The sequence below is a fragment of the Trematomus bernacchii genome, unplaced genomic scaffold (genome assembly GCF_902827165.1).
Source record: "Trematomus bernacchii unplaced genomic scaffold, fTreBer1.1, whole genome shotgun sequence".
Lineage (NCBI taxonomy): Eukaryota > Metazoa > Chordata > Actinopteri > Perciformes > Nototheniidae > Trematomus > Trematomus bernacchii.
Genome location: NW_022987792.1, coordinates 3102442 through 3122641, shown reverse-complemented (window position 1 = coordinate 3122641; position 20200 = coordinate 3102442). Strand labels below are relative to the sequence as shown.

The 20200-nt window shown below is 42.0% G+C and overlaps 1 protein-coding gene across 1 annotated transcript in view; it reads right to left on the bottom strand.

Annotated features, from left to right (window-relative positions):
* The window catches only part of insrb (insulin receptor b), a 102726-nt gene that overhangs the window by 25329 nt on the left and 57197 nt on the right, over positions 1–20200 (bottom strand). The window contains exons 3-4 of the mRNA XM_034149765.1: positions 1591–1799; positions 59–192 (exon numbers count right to left, since the gene is read on the bottom strand). Of these exons, the coding sequence (XP_034005656.1) occupies positions 59–192; positions 1591–1799 (343 nt within the window). The remainder of the gene's footprint in view (positions 1–58; positions 193–1590; positions 1800–20200) is intronic.

Below are 20200 nucleotides of genomic sequence, written 5' to 3'. Positions count from 1 at the left end.
TGTGTGTGTGTGTGTGTGTGTGTGTGTGTGTGTGTGTGTGTGTGTGTGTGAGACGTACGTAGTGGAGTTGATGGTGGTGTATCCCGAGGGACACTCGGGGATGCAGGCTCCGTTGTGGATGACATACTCGTGGCAGCCCTGCTCTCGGTCCTGGTTCAACTTCTTACTCTGAGTACACTGGTTGTGGAGCTCCTGGATTTAAAACAAGGAAAACACAAATAAAACACACGTTGACACCAACATAGGATGTTTACTCCGTCTAAAACGATTACTTTAAGTCACTTTAAGTCAATAAAACCAATATAGGTGTGTTTTGGTTTAATACATATAATGATTTATGGGAACCCTTCAGTCATTTAGAATTATTTGTATATTTCCAATATGTTTTTTATTTACATTTACCTAGACTAACAAATAATACTTATTTTCTGAATTCACTGTCCAATTACTCCATGAAGGTACCCTTTTATATCTTTCACACATCTGTCTTTTTAAAATGGCCCTTTTCCCCTATATTTAAACATTGAATTTCCCCTGAATGGACACCCGTTGTCCCTCAATAAAAACAGTCCAATACCAGTGTTTTATTTTAGTAAAACCACATGTCTTTTACCCAAATTGTAGATGTTTAGATATTTAAACGGGAAGCGATCAACAGCTTTTATTTTAGAACAGAGTGGACCCTGCGCTCATGCAAACATCAGTGCAGCCAGCAGGGCTGAACACAGGAATACAAAAGTGATGGGAATAGCTTATTTCAGCAAGTTTTCTCAGGCCACCCTAATGCCATACCAAAACTCACCTTTTCAGACTAGCTTTGAATGTGTAATTAATGCTGTGTCCTTGTGATAAATGTTGTTTTATTCCTCGGATTTACTTACAGTTGTGGTCAAAAGCGCCTAATTGAGGTGAAAATGGCCAAGGGACGTGTTACAAATGTGTATCATTGCTATATGTATATTTTTGACCCAGCAGATTTGATCACATTTTCAGAAGACCCATTACAAATTCATAAAAGAACCAAACTTTATGATTTTTGTTTTGTGACAAAGTAGTATGTGCTCCAATCACTCTATCACAGAAAAATAAGAGTTGTAGAAATTATTGAAAGGTCAAGACCAGGGTTCATACACTTTTTCACCAATGATTTTCAATGACTTTTCCATGACTTCTCCATGACCTTTACCTAATTTTCCATGACCAAAACAAATCTCTCACCAGCAAAATACCTCGTCAGTTAAATGCCATTTTACGTTTCATTACTATACGATACAGTATTTATTATCATTATAGTATTACTATTTCGGCGATTAGATAAAATATAAATTATATTTGATGCAACTTTAGTTACATTTCCATGACTTTTCCAAAACTTTGGGAAAAATATTGTTTTCCATAACTTGGAATTATCATTTTGAATTTCCATGACTTTTCCAGGTTTTTAATGACCGTAAAAACCCTGCAAGACTGTCATGAAATACATGTTCTTTACAAGTGTATGTAAACTTTTGAACACAACTGTCTTTGAGCACCTGATAAAGTGCTTGATAAATACAATACATTATTATTAATATTGTTATTCTGACCCACCTGGCAGAAGGAGAAGCTGATGCAGCGCCAGCCCCGGAACACGTAGAACCCGGCGGGACACTTGTCCACGCAGGTGTTCCCGTGCTGCAGGTTCCGGCAGGACACGCAGGAGCTGGAGTTCCCCGGCTCCGAGCAGCCCCCCAGGCACTGGTCGTGGCAGCACTGACCCTGCAGGCTGCACGCACTGTGCTTACAGTTGTCCAGGCACACTGAGGAGGAAGAGGAGGAAGAGGTTAACATCAGGACTGAGCCATTTGGAGGATAACTCATTGCGATCATTAAAATATAGTAGAAAATAGTGCAGAATTCTACATGGAACAAGTGTCATTCTACTGCTTTAAAGTCAAAACTGCTCCAATAAATCAAAATATGCTCAAAGATTGTAGGTCGACCGTTTCAGACACTATGAATCAGCAGACCATGACAAAATATTAACATTGTTTATTCTAAAAAAACAGCAACAGGACAACCACTGAAAGATTTCAGACTTGATCCGATGAATGTAATTATTGTATCATCTTGATATTAGAGGCAATCCTTTTAGAAACATACTTTTTTGGGGGAAACCAGTGCCTTAATTTAAGTGGTAGTTTTGAAAAGGGGAGACAGAGGGGATGAAACGCAGCAAATGGTCCTATATAGGATTTGAACAACCAGTACATGCGCCGCTAATACCAACTGATCTATATGACAGCTCTCATGTTTTCTTTTCTAACTAGAACTAGAACGGAAAAATAACCTGCAGAGGCCGAGCAGATTTCATTTAATTTAATATCATTTTACCTTAAATGTAGCAACTGGGACTAAATCTAATTCCACCCATGGGATCTGATATATATATATATGTATGTATACATGTGTCTGTTGATTGTGTATATATAGGTATATACATATTTGTATTTATATTTGTATTTTGTATTCGACTTTGATAATCACCGGCCACAACTTGCATGCTACCTTGCATGAAGGAACCTGTAGTTGTGTTTATGACATTAAACCTTTGGATTCTGAAATGGAAAAACATTTAACAAGACAATCCCTCACTGCACACCGAATGTCCACCATGTACTCCTGATGTCCAGCAGCAGCAGTTTGCACCACCTTAATTGCTAATAGGCTGAGCATTACATGTTATTGGCTCATGTCAAGTTTAATTTGACCTATCGGGAAAACAGCATTTGGTGAAAGAGCCTAGGTGTCAATTGTGATTGGATTAGCTTTCCCGGTTGACCCGTCCCTGGTAATGATCTAATAAACTCTCTGTTATTGCCCCGGCTGAAGCCAGTGAGACGCATTACACTCAGATGATTCCAGGCTGACCTTTTTACAGATTACAGACACTGACTGGAGGATACAAAATCCACATAAGCAGTGTTTGAGTTAAGCTTTTTCCTCACCTCTCACTGTAACAGGTCACTAGATATCTCTATCGAAATACCAGACTACTTTTAGGGATTGTTTACTAAAAAATAAGTGACTTTTTTTAAACAACATTTCCGTGGTTTCTTTGACAGGTGCTTATTTATTTCCCTAAAAGTGATGTGTAAGATTACTGAGGATTCTGATTTAGTGTAAAATCCTCTGGTATTTTAGACGTGTCAGTGATATTTTTAGTGTTTAGTATCTTGGCCCCTATTCTAAATCTTCGGATGGTTTACCTGGTGTGCCATTTCACATATCTCCATTATATCCTAAGATTTTACATGTATTTTTAAACTGTGTGAATACAAGTAATTGAACTGAACAAGTGTACAAATCAACCAAATGTTCAAAATCAACCATTGAGATGTATCAGATTAGGTAAGTCACTAAAACATGAAACAAAAAACTAGGAAAATCAATTGTTTCAACCTTTCCTTTTGGATACACTGGAAAAACAGCCAACTATCTGCCCTCACACTGGGCTTCCTGTCTGTGACCCTGAGTGTTAATCTCTCACCGTGTTTCTCTCTCTACTGTCAGCTTTCATTTCATGTGCTAACTGAGTGCAGGGCAACAAGCAGAACTAGGTCAAATAACAACATCCATAATCATATTTTTCACCACTTTAAGTCCCTTATAGGTGAGAAGTTACACCATCAAGGACAGGAGGATTCTGGGTTCAAAAGACCAAACTCAACAGACTTTTTAAAGACTCTGCCGTGTTCTTAGAGCAGAAGGAAAGTTAGATTTAAGACTAATACAAATAATTAATAATACAAGTCAAATTTTATTAGATGTTAACTCAACATTTAAGAAATAGATTTGTTTTTAATACAAAGTCAGGAGAAAAAAAGCCCAAATTCCCACTTCCCAAGTCTTGACATTTTTAAGATTAGTTAAATCCCATTTAAGGTATTATTTTAGACTAATAACTTAAATGCTTTGTTAGACTTTTTAAGGACCCTGTCTAACCTCTAACCACTAATGCTAATGCTAACCCTGTGTTAGCTCCAAAGTGCACTGGGGGCACAGTATGCCAGCCTCCATGGGATGCCACCTTTATAAGGACATCACATGAGCAGTGCCAAGGATACTGTCTGTAAGAGAGGGCTGCCCACGCTGCTGCCTGAGTGAAAGCAGAGTGGACAGCTAGGGTAATAGCAGGGGGGAGCGAAGGGTTGAGGGGGGGGGGGGGGGGGGGGGGGGGGGGGGGGGGGGGGGGGGGGGGGGGGGGGGGGGGGTGGGGGGGGCGATAATGAGGTTAAAGGAAAGAACAATGACGGAAGGTGTTGGGAAAATACTGAATGTCCTCTTCCAATATGAGAGTAACATGATAACAAAGGTATCCCAACTGTAGCTGTGAACATGTCAGGATGTATGATTACCTAGAAGGGCATCAGGACTGTTTTAGGCATATGATAGCTATGTGATTAACATGATGATTCAGCCTCTATGGAGATAGACATATGACAAGCATGATCATTTCTGACGTGGAGCTAATCTGAAGTAAACATTGAATACTGCTTTCTATTCCTCCATCTTGTGACTGTGTAACTCCCTCTCTTGGATATCAGCATGTGAAGGACACTGTTCAGGAACTAGTTGATGCTCTGTATGTGATGACTACTTCCATTCTTGAGAGGATCATAAATACATGGATCCTGAGATTGAAGCTCAAGCCGGTGACGAGTGATATTTTCTTAACAGAAGGAAAGGGGGAATGACTAATGTAGAAAAAATAAACAGTCTCCGACCTTCTGGGGTAGTTCACCCAGGGGTCGCAGTGCTGCGTTTTCTTTACTAGTGAAGTGCACACTCTGAGCCACACAGAGAGAAATGCACAGCCCTCCCCCTCCCGTCTGTCTGATACACGCTGAGAGCATCACCGAGCAGAGAGGGAGGGCTCAGAGGATCCAGATCCAGAGCAGGATCCATGCCGGAGAGCCGCTGCAGCCCCAGATCCACCCTCAGCTTCAGCCAATGTGTTTGCTGACTGGGGGAGGCAGCCATTCAATGGCCTCCTCCATGTCGGGGAAGAGAGACGCCCAGCGTTAACCCTGGCCTCGCTGGGGCAGACAGGGGGCAGACGCAGAGACCGGGGGGGAAAACTCTGCTGCTGCTGCTGATCGCTGAATCAGAGCAGTTTAACACTGGAGCCGAGCCACTACACAGACAAATCCATCCAACACTGGGTCCTGAAAACTGTTGTTTACATCCAACTGTTATTCATCTATGCACTATAGTATTTTAGGACGCGTATGTGCCTTTTCCTTTTCGGTTTCTATGTGATCCCAGCACATGAAAAACTGTTGTTTACATCCCACTGTTGAATCAATACAAAGGTGGAAAAGGTCAATGTAGTAGATTAGTATTTTGTCTATATTTCTTTAATAATTGGATCTATTTTGACCCTTTTCCTTTCCGTTCCTGTCTGTTCCCAGCACATGAAAAACTGTTGTTTACATCCCACTGCTGTATTCATAGAAAAGGGCAGTAAGTCAATGCACTTGCTTAGTAATTAGTTTTTAATTCTTTATTAATTGGATATATTTTTACCCCTTTCCTCTCTGGTTTCTATTTGATCCCAGCACATAAATTCAGTAGTTTACAGCCTACCGCTGGAATTGAATAAATCAGTACACTACCTTTTAGATACTTTATATATTATTATACCCTTTCCTCTCCTGCCTATCTGAATTAAATCAAAACACTACTTCGGTATATATTCATAATTTTCCTGTACTGTTTTTCTCAGAACTAAATCTTTACACAACCTTGGCTTTTCATCTTTATTTTCTTTTATTAATACTAATATATTTAGCCTTTCGCTCTCCTCCTTTCCCCTTTTTCCCAGCTGTTTACATCTCTGTGTTAACGTGCAATAAACCAATGCACTACCTTGTATTTTCTTCAATAATCCACAGTAAGTTGTGAGTCTTTCCTCTCCTGTTTCTATCTGCACAGCAGGGAGTACAGTAGTAGCACATCAGCATCACTGCAGCATTATTCCCCATTCTGCTCACGCTAGCACGATGCTACACAAGCTAGCTGCTATGCCAAACATGCTCCAGTCAGCTCACTCATTCATTCATCGCCTCCTCCTCTTCCTCTCTCTCTCTCTCTCCTCACCCTGCACCACTATCTCTCTCTCTATCTGCCTGCCTGCCTTTCTAGGCCACTCCACCCCTCCCACTTTCATTCATACAACGCTTTGTTTTGTTTTCGTGCTGGCTGGCTGTGATGGGGGGGATGGAGGGACGAAGGAGGCATGGATGGAGGGATGATTCCACTCTTGCTTCAAAAACAAGAGGAGAAGGAGGACGTGGAAACATCCTGGATAGCTTATCTCTCATTAAGCTAAACACACACACACACACGCAAACCTCACTGTGTCATTCAATAATTTGCTTCCTTACTCACACACACACACACACACACACACACACACACACACACACACAGGGTTTGAAACGCAGAGCCGCCTGATCAAAGGTGTGTTGTGTTTACCTTTCATTTGGCTGTGGCAGTAAAGGCTGCTGGGTCCCCGGGGGAGGGAACATGGGAGAAGCCGGGCAGCCAATAGCGTGCAGCCACACACGGCAACACTTCCTGCTCTTAACACATAAAAACCTCCCCTTTAATTGGCAGTGTTGTCTACAAGGCGAAGAGCTGGGAACAATAACAAACACGTTTTTACCCCAGAGCCATTTACTCAGGAGAGCACACACACGCGCACGCACGCACACACACACACACGGACACAGCTGCTGGATTCACGTTTACTATATTTGGCCACGGTGGGAGTCCTAAGCTTCAAAAGTCTTGCTATAAATGCTTCAAGTGATCTGATGTAAGACATTCGCCCTGAGAGAGTCAAGGAGGGACGGGGGGGACGGGGAGTGTAAACAAAAACACACTGATTGCTGGGATGAAGAGCGATACTGCCATGTGAAGCATCAACATACATGCAGCACACACACACGAAAACAAACGCGCTTAGGCAAAGGTCTGTTTGTGTTCGGGGTTAGGTCGAAAAGGTGAATACAGAGGAAGGAGGGGGGAGAAAGATAGGAGGAAAACATAATGAGCTTAAAGGTCACCTATCATGCTATTTTTAGGCAATAGCATAGGTCTCAGATATATACAAATATATAAAAAACATGTCTATGAAGTGTTTTGCTCAAAAAACAAATCACCCATTCTAGCCATGCCTCATATCCCTCTGTTTCACTTCCTGTTACTAAAGTGCTGATTTTATGTATAAAGCGTTAATTTTAATAAAATAGAGGGGCGGAGCTTATGCGGGAAATTCTACCGGCAGATACTGCGGTGATGAAACGCCATATCATGGATTATCAAGGATTATTTCTGAAACAGTATGGAGCTCAAAGGCTTTCTCTCTTGCCGGTTATACCACAAGGTGAGTTCCTTTTTATTTCCTGCTTCTTCACACACATGCTCTCCAGTACAGGTTAGCTCTGAGTGTTAGCGATGCTAATGTAAACACCGACCATATTACGTCCAAAACAGTCGGGCATTGTTTCTGATAGCAACGTATCTGATAGTGCTGTGGGTCCACATTTCAGATATTACGTCATATCGGACGCAAATCTGGATCAGCTCCGTTGTAGCCCCGTTTTTAGAGATTTGGGTACGGAGGAAAAGAGAGAGGGTTTTATTTTCTGACGCTGCGTGAGTTCCCTGACACACCGGGGACACATCTTTATGTATAAAAGACATAAAAAGTGCATTTTGCATGATAGGTCCCCTTTAAATGTGCTGGAGAGGCGAGGGGGGAGGAAATGAATATTCATATTATTAATTTGAGAAGTAATTGTACTTAAAAAGAGCTTGGATGCATTTTTGAATTCAAAATGACCCTTTTTCTCAACAGGTTTACATACGTCTTAATTTGAAGGAGCATAATAGTCCTTTATAAAATATGGTTAACTTTTCATATAATTAACTATTTATATATATTTGTTTGGATGTCATTTACTTTTTTTTACTAAATTGGGTTACTGCCGGTTGGAATTGGCTAAAAGCGAACAGGGCTTGTCTCTCACTCACACACACACACTCACACACTCACACACTCACACACACACAGTTCAAGCAGCGGTCTCTTTTTAGTGGTTGGCTCCAAGCTAGCAAACCTCCCTCGTCCACAAACTCAATGACCTTCCCCTTAAAAGAAAACCAATAACTGTTTTTCATTGTTGGGGAATTTATTTATCTAACGCTATGATGATTTACCAAGATTTCTACCAGAAAATAGTTGTTTCTCTCTGTTTCTTTTTCACACACCCCTTCCACATTTCTGCCTTCGTGTCTCAACATGTCGACTGCTCACTTACATAAACTGGAGCATTCTGTCAATCCCATATATTGAGGAAATGTTATTGCCATAGCTCTTAAATGTACTGTTAAAGCAACATCTGATACCATCTTTAGTGCTGCCAAAAGTCGTTAAAATGACAGCACTTCAGCACTTTGACACTAAAAACATTGATCAGATCACTCAGAGGTTTTCTTGCTCTGCTCAATAACAATTCCACAGTAAAGCTGAGGGAGAAGAAACACTTATTTTCCAACTTTACAATTTCTTTGTAGTTTTCTTTATTATTGTACTATTATTCTAACATTTTATATAATTATTTTTTATTGGATTTATTGAATTTATTCAGAACTGTTATTTTATTAAAGGGCCCATGTCATGTTTTTCCGGTTATTCCCCGTCCCCTTGTGTGTTATGAAGGTTTTTATGCATGTAAACGGTCTGCAGAGTCACAAACCCTCAAAGTACACCCTGTAGCGAGTAAAACTCTAACACAGAAAAGACCTGTCTATGCTGCCCCAGAACGCCTCGTTGGACATTTCTCATTTTCCATTTCTCATTTTCCATTGTTTTCTTCCTGGGTACAGTGACGTGCCCATACCCAATTGGACCCATTGGTCCAAATGGACCAATCCGTGGAGCCGTTACGTTACGTCCGCGGAGCCGTTACGTTAAGTTAAGTCCGTGGATTGGTCCTTCCTCACACACACACACTCAATCTTTTCTCAGCTGCAGCTCCGCCGATTTCCCCTCCCTGAGACGGCGGGACGCGGCGAGGCTGTGAGTTGGTGTGTGAGCACACACACAAACTCCCAGCCAGGCTGCGGGTGTGTGTGTGTTCGGGCTGGGTTTCGCTGTGCCTCGCTGTCTCGCAGACGGCCACTGGGCTCATAGGGAGGGGGTGGGGGCAGGAGCTCCAACAAGCCGTGTAGGACAGAGAGTGAATACACATACTATACAGAGATGCTGTATGAGAAACCAATGTGAGTTTGGAAAATTGCACAATATAAATCTATTCTAGTAGACCTCAACAATGGAATTATGATCAGTAGAAATGACCATGACATGGGACCTTTAAGATATTTAGAATTTGAACTTTACTAATACTTCGTAGGAACCGTTTTGTCATTTATTATATTCAATTTTCTATCAGTTTTCCATGATCTTGGCCTGTTTTGTCCTACTTTCAGTGTGTCTGTCATCCTCAACAGAAGCGTCATTAGCCTAAAAAATGTAGGGTTCAGTCAAATATTTCAATACAAGAGCAAAAAACACACCTGTTTCATGAAAAAAGGTGAGCTTCTACAGCAACAGTCTCAATGTGGGGTCAACAGTGCAGCATGAACACACACACACACACACACACACACACACACACACACACACACACACACACACACACACACACACACACACACACACACACACACACACACACACACACACACACACACACACACACACACACACCACACCACCCACACACACACACACACACACACACACACAACACACCACACACACACACACACACCACACACACACACACACACACACACACACACACACGTTGAATGGGTGAATGTGGATTAACGAGCGTGCTTTTGTCTGCTTTGTCTGCTCATTGATTTTCTCGTCTTCCTGTTTGCCGGCCAGCGCTGCATGCGTGCCCGTCCTGTTACCATGGAGACGGGTCCAGACATAGACTGTCTGCAGTAATTAGCTGCACGCTCCCAACAGGGGCGTCTCCTTAAAATCCCCTCCTGTTATCACTCGTGTGTTTTCACCGTAAACTCAAAACACTCTCTAGCCATCTTTCTCTCCTCTTGACCCTTCTCTGCCATTTCCCCCCCCCCCCCCCCCCCCCCCCTCAGGTGACAAATCTGCTCCTCCAGAGAGCCACAGCCACTCGATCTCATTACAGACGCTGGGGATGAAGCTACGATCAATACGTCCTCGCCGCCACTCCCTTATTCTCCCCTCCTGCAACAGATCTAACTCCCATCCTCATCCCCCCCATCCCCCCCTTTCCTCCCCCCTGTGCCACATCTTCAATTTTGTCACACTGCCACCAGCCGCAGTATTTGCTTCTGGCTGCACTTTTTCCTGACATGTAGACACAAACATGAAATACACACACACAAACAACGACAAGATGGGACCACACACACACGCACATACAGTCTCACACTCTCATACACACACACTGCAGTGCAGGGACACACACACACACACACACACACACACACACACACACACACACACACACACACACACCACACACACACACACACACACACACACACACACACACACACACACACACACACACACACACACACACACACACACACACACACACACACACACACACACACACACACACACACACACACACACACACACACACACACACACACACACACACACACACACACACACACACACACACACACACACACACACACACACACACACACACACCGGCAGGTCTTGCTGACGGGGCGGTTTGGTGACAGAGGGAAGGTGACGGAGAGAGTCGGCACGTGAACATCCATCCAGAGAGGAGACACCTGCATCACCGGCCTCGTGATTTTCCTTCACATCACCGATAATCACTCATATTCACACACACATGCAGACCCACAACACACACACACACACCAACACACAGGTTGTGGTCACTGCATCTGGTCGTCTCTAAAGACTGTGAACATGTAGCTTGTGATTATTATTGTTGAGCGTGTGCAGGCCTTAAGAGACACATGCGTCAAACAATGAGGACTAGATTGGGAGACAGTCAGTGTCAAACTTTTCAGAAGGACTCCAGGAGGACACAAGTGGTGTTTGATGGGTTAGAGACCCTCTGCTAAGCCCCACCCCCCAATTGGTCACTGTTGCTCAAAGTGCAAATGTTGGCTAATGCACTCCTCTGCTAGCATCAGCTCCCAAGGTTTTTACATAGGAACTTGTTACAAACATTACAAATCATAAGCAGTATGAGTATACATCCAGTATACTTAAAGTAGCTGGTGTAGCATAGAAGTGCTAACGTTCTCTGCTAATGTTAACTCATCAGGCTTTTACACGTTGGCTAATGTGACAACTTACTCTACAAACTTCAAAGGTTTCTACGAAGAAACACAGTGTTTAAATCACTGTTACAACTATACAAGTTTACATCCAGTATACCTACTGAAGCAAAGGAACGTTTTTACATAGAAACTTAAAATGTATTTAATGTTACAACCATTACAAAGCATGAGTACATCTAGTTTACTTTCAGTAGCTGTGGTAAAATAGAAGTGCTAACGTACAAAGAGATTCTGCTACTGTTAGCTAGTTAGGGTTTCTGCTTAGAAATATAACATACATCTCCTTCACACCCCTCCATGTAGCAATCACTTTATTTACTGTGCCACTGTTCAAACATGACTAGCTAATAATCAAGAAAACCAGCCTGAATATTGAGATGATCCTAAACAACTTCACAGAGGAAATTAAAGCCATAATGAATATATTCAATAACTTTAATAACACTAGATATTTTTTTCTAGCTCTCATCACAAGTCATGCTGCAGACAGTGATTTGCCATCTTTAACTGGCCACTCCAAAGGGCAGTTTTATGGATTGTAGTTCAGATAAATACCCCTTCATGTGGGTAATTTAATCAGTGGTGCTGAGTGGCAGCCCAGTCATGACTAAGGTGTTTTTAAGCCTTCCCTTTTCTGCCTCAATGGCCCATTATCTCCTTATATTAGCCTCAGAAAAGGAGAAGCAGAGAATGGTAAAGGGAGATCTCAGATTGTCTCTCTCTCTCTCTCTCTCTCTCTGTCTGTCTGTCTTTGGTTCTCACAGAGAACAAGTTTATCAAAGGTCTGATTGTCAGATTCCTTCTCTTTCTCCTCTCCTCTTTCCTTACTCTATCTTTCCTCCTACCTCTACCCCTCCTCTCTCTTCTTGTGTTTCAGGGGCTTTGAGTTCAGCTCGCCCCTATGACCGGGACAAGAACTTGGCGTTGGAATATGACACGCATTTTTTAAAGCCATAGTGGCGCTAAAGATTGTTATATCTTGGATTAATGTGTGAAAAGACTAGGCTTCCTTGAGTCCATAATTGATCAAGAAAAACATAATAAAACATACCTGTCTCAAGCTGTTGAATGTGAACCATGCTGATTTTCTTTGTTTTATATCATGACTACCTGATATATCTGTCTACTGAGCCTCTAAAGCAGGGGTGTCAAACTCAAATACACAGTGGGCCAAAATAAAAAAATGGGTACTAGTCGAGGGCCGGACTGGTTCAATGTTTATTGCAAAACTTATTGAAATGAACTTATTGCACATATTAAACCTGGAACTAACAAAGCTTAAATGATTGCCTATAAAAACAACATTAAACATTAAATAATCAGTTGCATTAATTTCTTATGGCTCTATCTGCAGCTTTTCCAGAGTCATTTCTTATGATTACATTTTTCCACAGGCCAACAACAGCTTCAAGAAAACTATTTCCCTCAAAGAACAAACCAAACATGCCCTGTTGTCGTGAGAGAAAAAGTGCAGAAGGAAACATCCATGTAAACTCAGTGTGCTGCTCTGTGATGCTAGCTCAAGCCAGATACTTGGCATCTCATCTTGGGTGCAAGGTCATCAATGTTTGGGGTCAGGCTCTGAGCTGAGGAGACCCTCAGGATGGAGTGAAAGTGTGCGTGCAATATACCGGCGGGCCAGATCTAATAGTAATTAGAAATTATCCTGCGGGCCGAAATTAAATCCACCACGGGCCTGATTTGGCCCCCGGGCCTTGAGTTTGACACATGTGCTCTAAAGTGACAGATTTATAGATAGAACATTTAACCTAATATGATCAGCAGATTATTATATGAAAACAAATACAATTGCAGCTCTTCTAAGATAACAATTGCACTGTAAACACAAACTCTCTTAGTATAGAAACCAAAAGCAAGGAGATAAACCCATGCAAACAAAGACACAAGTAAACTAGACTGTCTTGAACAAACACAACACACACACACTGCATGCTGTGTGTGTGCAGGCTGGCCAGCTGCACTGAGCATTAGGCACAGTGTGGGGGGGATAGGGCGGGATGGCTGCAGTGCAGATGCTAGCTGCCCTATTTCATATTCACAGCGTAGCACTAAGCAGAGCTGCAGAACACACACAAACACACACACATACAGTACATTCATGCACACAGAGAAGAGCAACTGAGGAGATGAGAAAATAACGTTGTTGAAGTTTCTGGACAGATGACAATACTTGGAAAATTATGAGGAGACATGAGACTGCACAAACGAAAAAGAAACAACAGGTGCCAAAACAATGCACTCAAATTAAATCACACAGACACACACGTTACCTTTGTTCGGAGTCACTGAGTTAAGAACACAAGTTTTTTTTTTTCTAAAATATGGCCAGATGTCATTTTAAGTGCCCTCGCTGGTCTATGAGCACCCCCACCCCGCCCGTCTCCTCCCTCCATTCTTATCCCACAAGGCCTCGGGAAGGCTATTTATTTCCAAGGAGGAGAGCTCTTCATCATTAGGAGGAACATGCTTGTCACAAGGGGTCTCTCACACACACACACACACACACACACACACACACACATACACACACACACACACACACACGCTCATATTATCTGCAGAACACACCAGAAATACAGTACACAGGTCAAAGGTTACAGGCGCATGAAGTATCTTTCTTTTGTTCGGAGACCAGCGTGCCGCCCTTCCTGCACCACGACCCCTGACCCCAAAACTCTACAATAACATACAGTCACAAGACCTTATTCAGTCTGCCTTCATATATTATAATTATGTACCGAAAAATGCACTGAATAACCCATAACCTTTAATCACTGAACTCAACAGTATATATGTTATCCTTCTGCACAAAACCCTGCTCAGCAAAGATGGCAAATACTATCAATGTGTTACTTAAAGAGGCCCTATTTAGCTTTTAGGGGTTTTCCCTTTCCTGTAGTGTGTTATATGGGTTTTAGTGCATGTAAATGGTCTGCAAAGCCAAGTTTGATTTTGTTCTTAACTGCAAAACATGTCTTCAGGGTTAACATGAGAATGAGACACTGCCAAATGTTTGCAAGACTATTAATAAAATGGCATCTGCATAAATTGTTGCATTGGGCCTGTGGTCAAACGTACGTTATAAAATCTTAAAACATGGTGGTCATAATAACTTTGTGAGTTATGGAACTGTGGTTATCTGTTCACAGTCATCCCTCACAACCTCATCAACCTTTCTGAAGCCTCAGTTTGACCTCGGTGAGACTCATCTTTCCATCAGAGGGGTGAGCGGTGGCCAAGGAAAACACCAGAAACAGGGTCTCCCGGGCCGGTGTGCAGGGACTGATTATGGAGAGTGTTAGTCATACGCAGAACAGTGTAAAGTCAGACTCGGGCCAAAATGCGTCAAAGGGGAAAAATGGGAGATCTCTTTGCTTCTGTGTACTCTGCTTTTTGGGTCATCCATCTGTCTGATCACAACCACTGCTCCTTTTGTCCAGACTGGAAGTGATGTTGTTAAGTTTGGGGGAAAAAGTGAAGACTGGAATATATATTGGGTTCTACTGGTTTAGAGGAGAACAGGTCTAAAGCTGGATGGATCGAAGAGAACCATGTAGATCTGCAAAATGTTGAAATATAACCTAGTATATAATGCAGTTAAAATACAGTATTATTAAAAGGAATACCTATCAAAGAGGCCGTTCGAAAATAAGCTTTTTAGGCTGCATAGCAACAACAATATGGTGAGGAAAACTCAGGAGCTGCAGACGGACACGGGCGTTTCCAGGTTGATTCCATTTTAAATCCAAAACCATTCGACAGGCGCTGACATGATTCAATCAATCATCCCGACAGCTCACATCCTCAACAGGAAGCTTTTCTGGCAGCAGTGTGTCTGTGTGTGATCGGGCACTAAAAAAATGAAGTGCTACTATTATGTTTTACTGCAACATAAAGGGAATGAGACTTACCCCAAAACATGAAAATGAAAGCTAAAACGTGCAGAAATAGTATGCATAAAATACAGTTTTCATTATGTGTCTTGACAGGAGTGATACGTCTGCTGGTGATGGCTCGCTGTCTCTCTGCCACTCCATCAAACGCGCCCCCGTTGTAATGCTAATGCAGCGTGCGCCGCTCTAAAACCTCCCCTAATTAAAATCTTAGTTCCAATAACTGCCAGACTACAGAGATTTTCCGTAAGCACACATTATTAACTGCTGAGGCTGAGAATGAAGGGAGATGATGTGTGTGTGTGTGTGCGTGCGTGCGTGTGTGTGTGTGTCAATGACAAGCGTTATATATGGGCTGCCTGGACGTAGACCGTCACAACAAACAACAGCAATCTAGCGAATTTACGCCGCGTCTACCGTAAGCTGGACATAAACAGATGGCCCCCCCCCCCCCCCCCCCCCTTCACACACACTGCACCCTGACATGCCTGCAGTGAAGATGGGAGGGTGAAATGGACGCTATAGGGCCAATGCAGCATGGTAAATGATGCACATCTGTACACAAGCTACCTCTCTTACTATCTGCTCAGCTTTCCTCTTTTCTGAAAAATACTGCACATATTTTATTTAATATTTGTGATTCTGATTCTAAAACAGAGCAGGAAAAGCAACCGAATGCATGGATCCAGAAGCACAAGTGGATGGAAGTAGGGGGCCACGAGGAAGGGGCTTAAAGCCTTGAAGTGAGGGGACAGAAAGGCACGTGGCCCCCAACAATCGACAAAGTAACACAACAAAACAGTCCAGGGTGAAAGAGGTCTCGTTTCGGTCCTCCTATCCCTCACTCGGTCTGATCAGTAGGCTTTGACAGACACCCCTCCCCCCCCCCCCCCCCCCCCCAAGGCTTGTTTTCTCTCCAGGAATTTGCGGGGCGTCTCCTCAAAAACAAGATTAAACCGCGGACACGTCGGTTACCGAAGGAGCCGTTCAGTTCATATCTCTAATAACCTTACATCACAGAGATAATATCACTTAAGGTGGATCTGTTTTAGTTCACACCCACCCAGAATGGTTTCATTAATCTTGATCTTTATTTGTATTTTAAGAAGAATGTACTAAAGATAATATTCTCATGTCTTCCAGTGTGTTGAGTGGCAATACATATTCTCAAAGTTTGATTTTCTCATTAACACCTGCATGTCCACGTGAGCAGATTTCCTTAATCGGTTACCAAAACAACAAAGCTTTGCCACAAAAAACAACCAGATATGGTCATTCTTTTATAAAACATACTATAAAACCACATACTATATCCATATATTGACTAGTAGGGCTTAAAGGTCCCATGTCATGGCCATTTCTACTGATTTCCATTGTTGAGGTCTACTAGAATAGATTTACATTGTGCAATGTTCCAAACTCACATTGGTTTCTCATACAGCATCTCTGTAAAGTATGTGTATTCACTCTCTGTCCTAAACGGCTTGTTGGAGCTCCTGCCCCCCCCTCCCCCCCTCCCTGTGAGCCCAGTGTGCTCTGATTGGTCTGGACGTTGCGAGGCTCGTTGCTGCTGCGAGGAGCGGACAGGTTTCCGGGTCTGCGATACAGCGAGAACAAGCGAAACTCATCCTGAGCACACACTAACACTCACAGCCGAAGTAAAAACAATAAGTGTGGCTTGATATTGAGTAAGAAAAAGGTTTATAACGCTGTGAGAATGGGTCTGCGGAGAGCATTTCTCCGCCATCCCAACTCGTCTATTACCAGCATTCAGGGAGCTCTATGCAAGTCAATGGGGACTCCCTGTTAGTTAGCCAAGGGATCCTGGTGTGTGAGGTGCTCTGCGGATTGGTCCATTTGGGCCACATTGTTCACACGTCACAGAACCCAGGAAGCAAACTATGGAAAAATAGAAATGTCCAACGAGGCGTTCTGGGGCAGCATAGACAGGTCTTTTCTGTGTTAGAGTTTTACTCGCTACAGGGTGTACTTTGAGGGTTTGTGACTTGGTCCCTTTAAAACTAAATGCCAATCAGTGCCAATCTCCGTTTCTCACTTCTCTGTCTTTCACTGCATGTTTCTGTCTGCAAAGCCGCCAAGTGTGAGACTGTGAGTAATAAAGAGGAGCCGCTTATGTACTGCAAGGACTCAGAGAAGAAAGGAAAGAGCACTTTTGCACATGCATTACATTTGATTTCATCTAGGATTTCACATAAGAAGCAAAAAGCAACTAAGGCTGTATAGTAAAAGTAGAAACCAAGAAACAGGTGCATCCAGCTCGACAACAACCAGAGGAGAATGTGTTAGAAAAACTGAAGATAACATTAAATGGACTGATAATGAAGAAATAGTTATAAAATAACACTTCAAGGACACAGTGCCGCTATGATTTGGTACTTTACTTGTATATAGATACATTCAAAACAAGCCGTAGACCGTAAACTCTTCAGCGCCGCTCAAAACAGCACATGTTGTACTTGAGTATTTCTAAGAATTCAGATGTATCAGATACCGTGAAATCTGTTGCTTTGACACATAATAACACGGTGCGGCATGCTTTACTGAACAGTGACGTAAGCAAAGAGCCGTGCTCAAGGCCTCCAGAGCCTTTGATCGACTCAATCCTCTATTCTGATGTGGACGAATGAAACATGGAGAATCATATATCTGGAATAAACTCACAGAAAACCACCAACTCTCGCTTCTTTTCAAATCAAGGCTGCTGCTTTAAAAAAATCAAATAACTAATCATATCATACACTGCTCTGTAACTTTTATTAATCTGTTTACAGCAGTCTTTTTCTATTTAAAAGTGTTCATTTGTGCTTTTTAATGAATGTTTTTCAATTCTTTTAAATTGTATTTTATAAATTATTCCTTGTCATACTTCTAATGATTTTTAAAGAGTCCTCTCCTGCTCATTTTCAGGTTCATATCAGTATTAAGTGTCTCTACTAGGGCTGAACGATTAATTGATTTTAAATCGAAATCGCGATTTTAAATGATGCGATTATCAAATCGCAAAGCCTGCAATTTCTTTCTCTTGTTTTTCTTGTGTGTCAGTCATCCACACCAATCAGAAGTGCTGTGCTCCACATGTACCAGCCATTGTTAACCAATCAGAAGTGGCCCATGATAGAAGGTGATAGACAGATTGATCCAATCATCTGCCAAGTATTTTTGAAATACTTTTCCAAATGGCTTCCAGTGGAGCGTTCCTAGATGGTTTGGTGAAACATCTGAGTCAGGTTAGTAATGCTCCATCACATGTTTCTATTACAGGGTGAGTCTTAAACTGAAGCTTGACTTTAAAGCAACCCAACGGACGTTTCATGTAAGTTTAGTTCTTTCACTCGTAGCTCTGGCTGCGGGGTGCTAGAGACGGGAGCACGTTGATACGACCTTCCTAGCCGGAGATATGGCCGCATTTTATAATAAACCTCCGTTGGGTCGCTTAAAAACAAATATCGCAAATCGAATCTCAATATCTGTCAGAAAAATCGCAATTAGATTATTTCCCCAAATCGTGCAGCCCTAGTCTCTACTAAGTTCCCCACTTCAAATTCCATTCGTATACGATACTATAATACTTTATTTCTTCCATTACAGCAGCTCAATTAGAAATATTGACTAATATTTAAGAGAGGAAGAAGATATTTAACTTAACATTACAATCCTAAAACATAACATTTTAAAGACTCTTTAATGTACATATCATTTTGGATTATCCCTTGTTTTATGTTACCATTTTAGAGCCTTTCGGTTCTGGTGAAATTCTCACCGGACATGATTAGGGTTTGATAAGCAAAAATAAAAAGAACATGGCATACACAATCCTTAACTGTCTTTATCTCAATTCCCAATAATATTGATAAGATATATGATTATTGTTTACATGAATAGGATATTATTTAGGTAAAGGGTTAGGGATAGGCTAAGGGGCGGGACATCTCTAAGCGGTTGACCAATCACAACAGAGCCGGCCAGCTAACCAATAAGAGCGGACTGGGCTCTGGTTTCAGACAAAACTGAACCAGAATATTAGCATAATAATTGTATTTTATAAATCATTCCATGTCATACTTCTAATGATTTTTAAAGAGTCCTCTCCTGCTCATTTTCAGGTTCATATCAGTATGTAGTGTCTCTACTTTAAAGAGTCCTCTCCTGCTGATGTTCAGGTGTATATCAGTATGTAGTGTCTCTACTTTAAAGAGTCCTCTCCTGCTGATGTTCAGGTGTATATCAGTATGTAGTGTCTCTACTTTAAAGAGTCCTCTCCAGCTGATGTTCAGGTGTATATCAGTATGTAGTGTCTCTACTTTAAAGAGTCCTCTCCTGCTGATGTTCAGGTGTATATCAGTATGTAGTGTCTCTACTTTAAAGAGTCCTCTCCAGCTGATGTTCAGGTGTATATCAGTATGTAGTGTCTCTACTTTAAAGAGTCCTCTCCTGCTGATGTTCAGGTGTATATCAGTATGTAGTGTCTCTACTTTAAAGAGTCCTCTCCTGCTGATGTTCAGGTGTATATCAGTATGTAGTGTCTCTACTTTAAAGAGTCCTCTCTGCTGATGTTCAGGTGTATATCAGTATGTAGTGTCTCTACTTTAAAGAGTCCTCTCCTGCTGATGTTCAGGTTCATATCAGTATGTAGTGTCTCTACTTTAAAGAGTCCTCTCCTGCTGATGTTCAGGTGTATATCAGTATGTAGTGTCTCTACTTTAAAGAGTCCTCTCCTGCTGATGTTCAGGTGTATATCAGTATGTAGTGTCTCTACTTTAAAGAGTCCTCTCCTGCTGATGTTCAGGTGTATATCAGTATGTAGTGTCTCTACTTTAAAG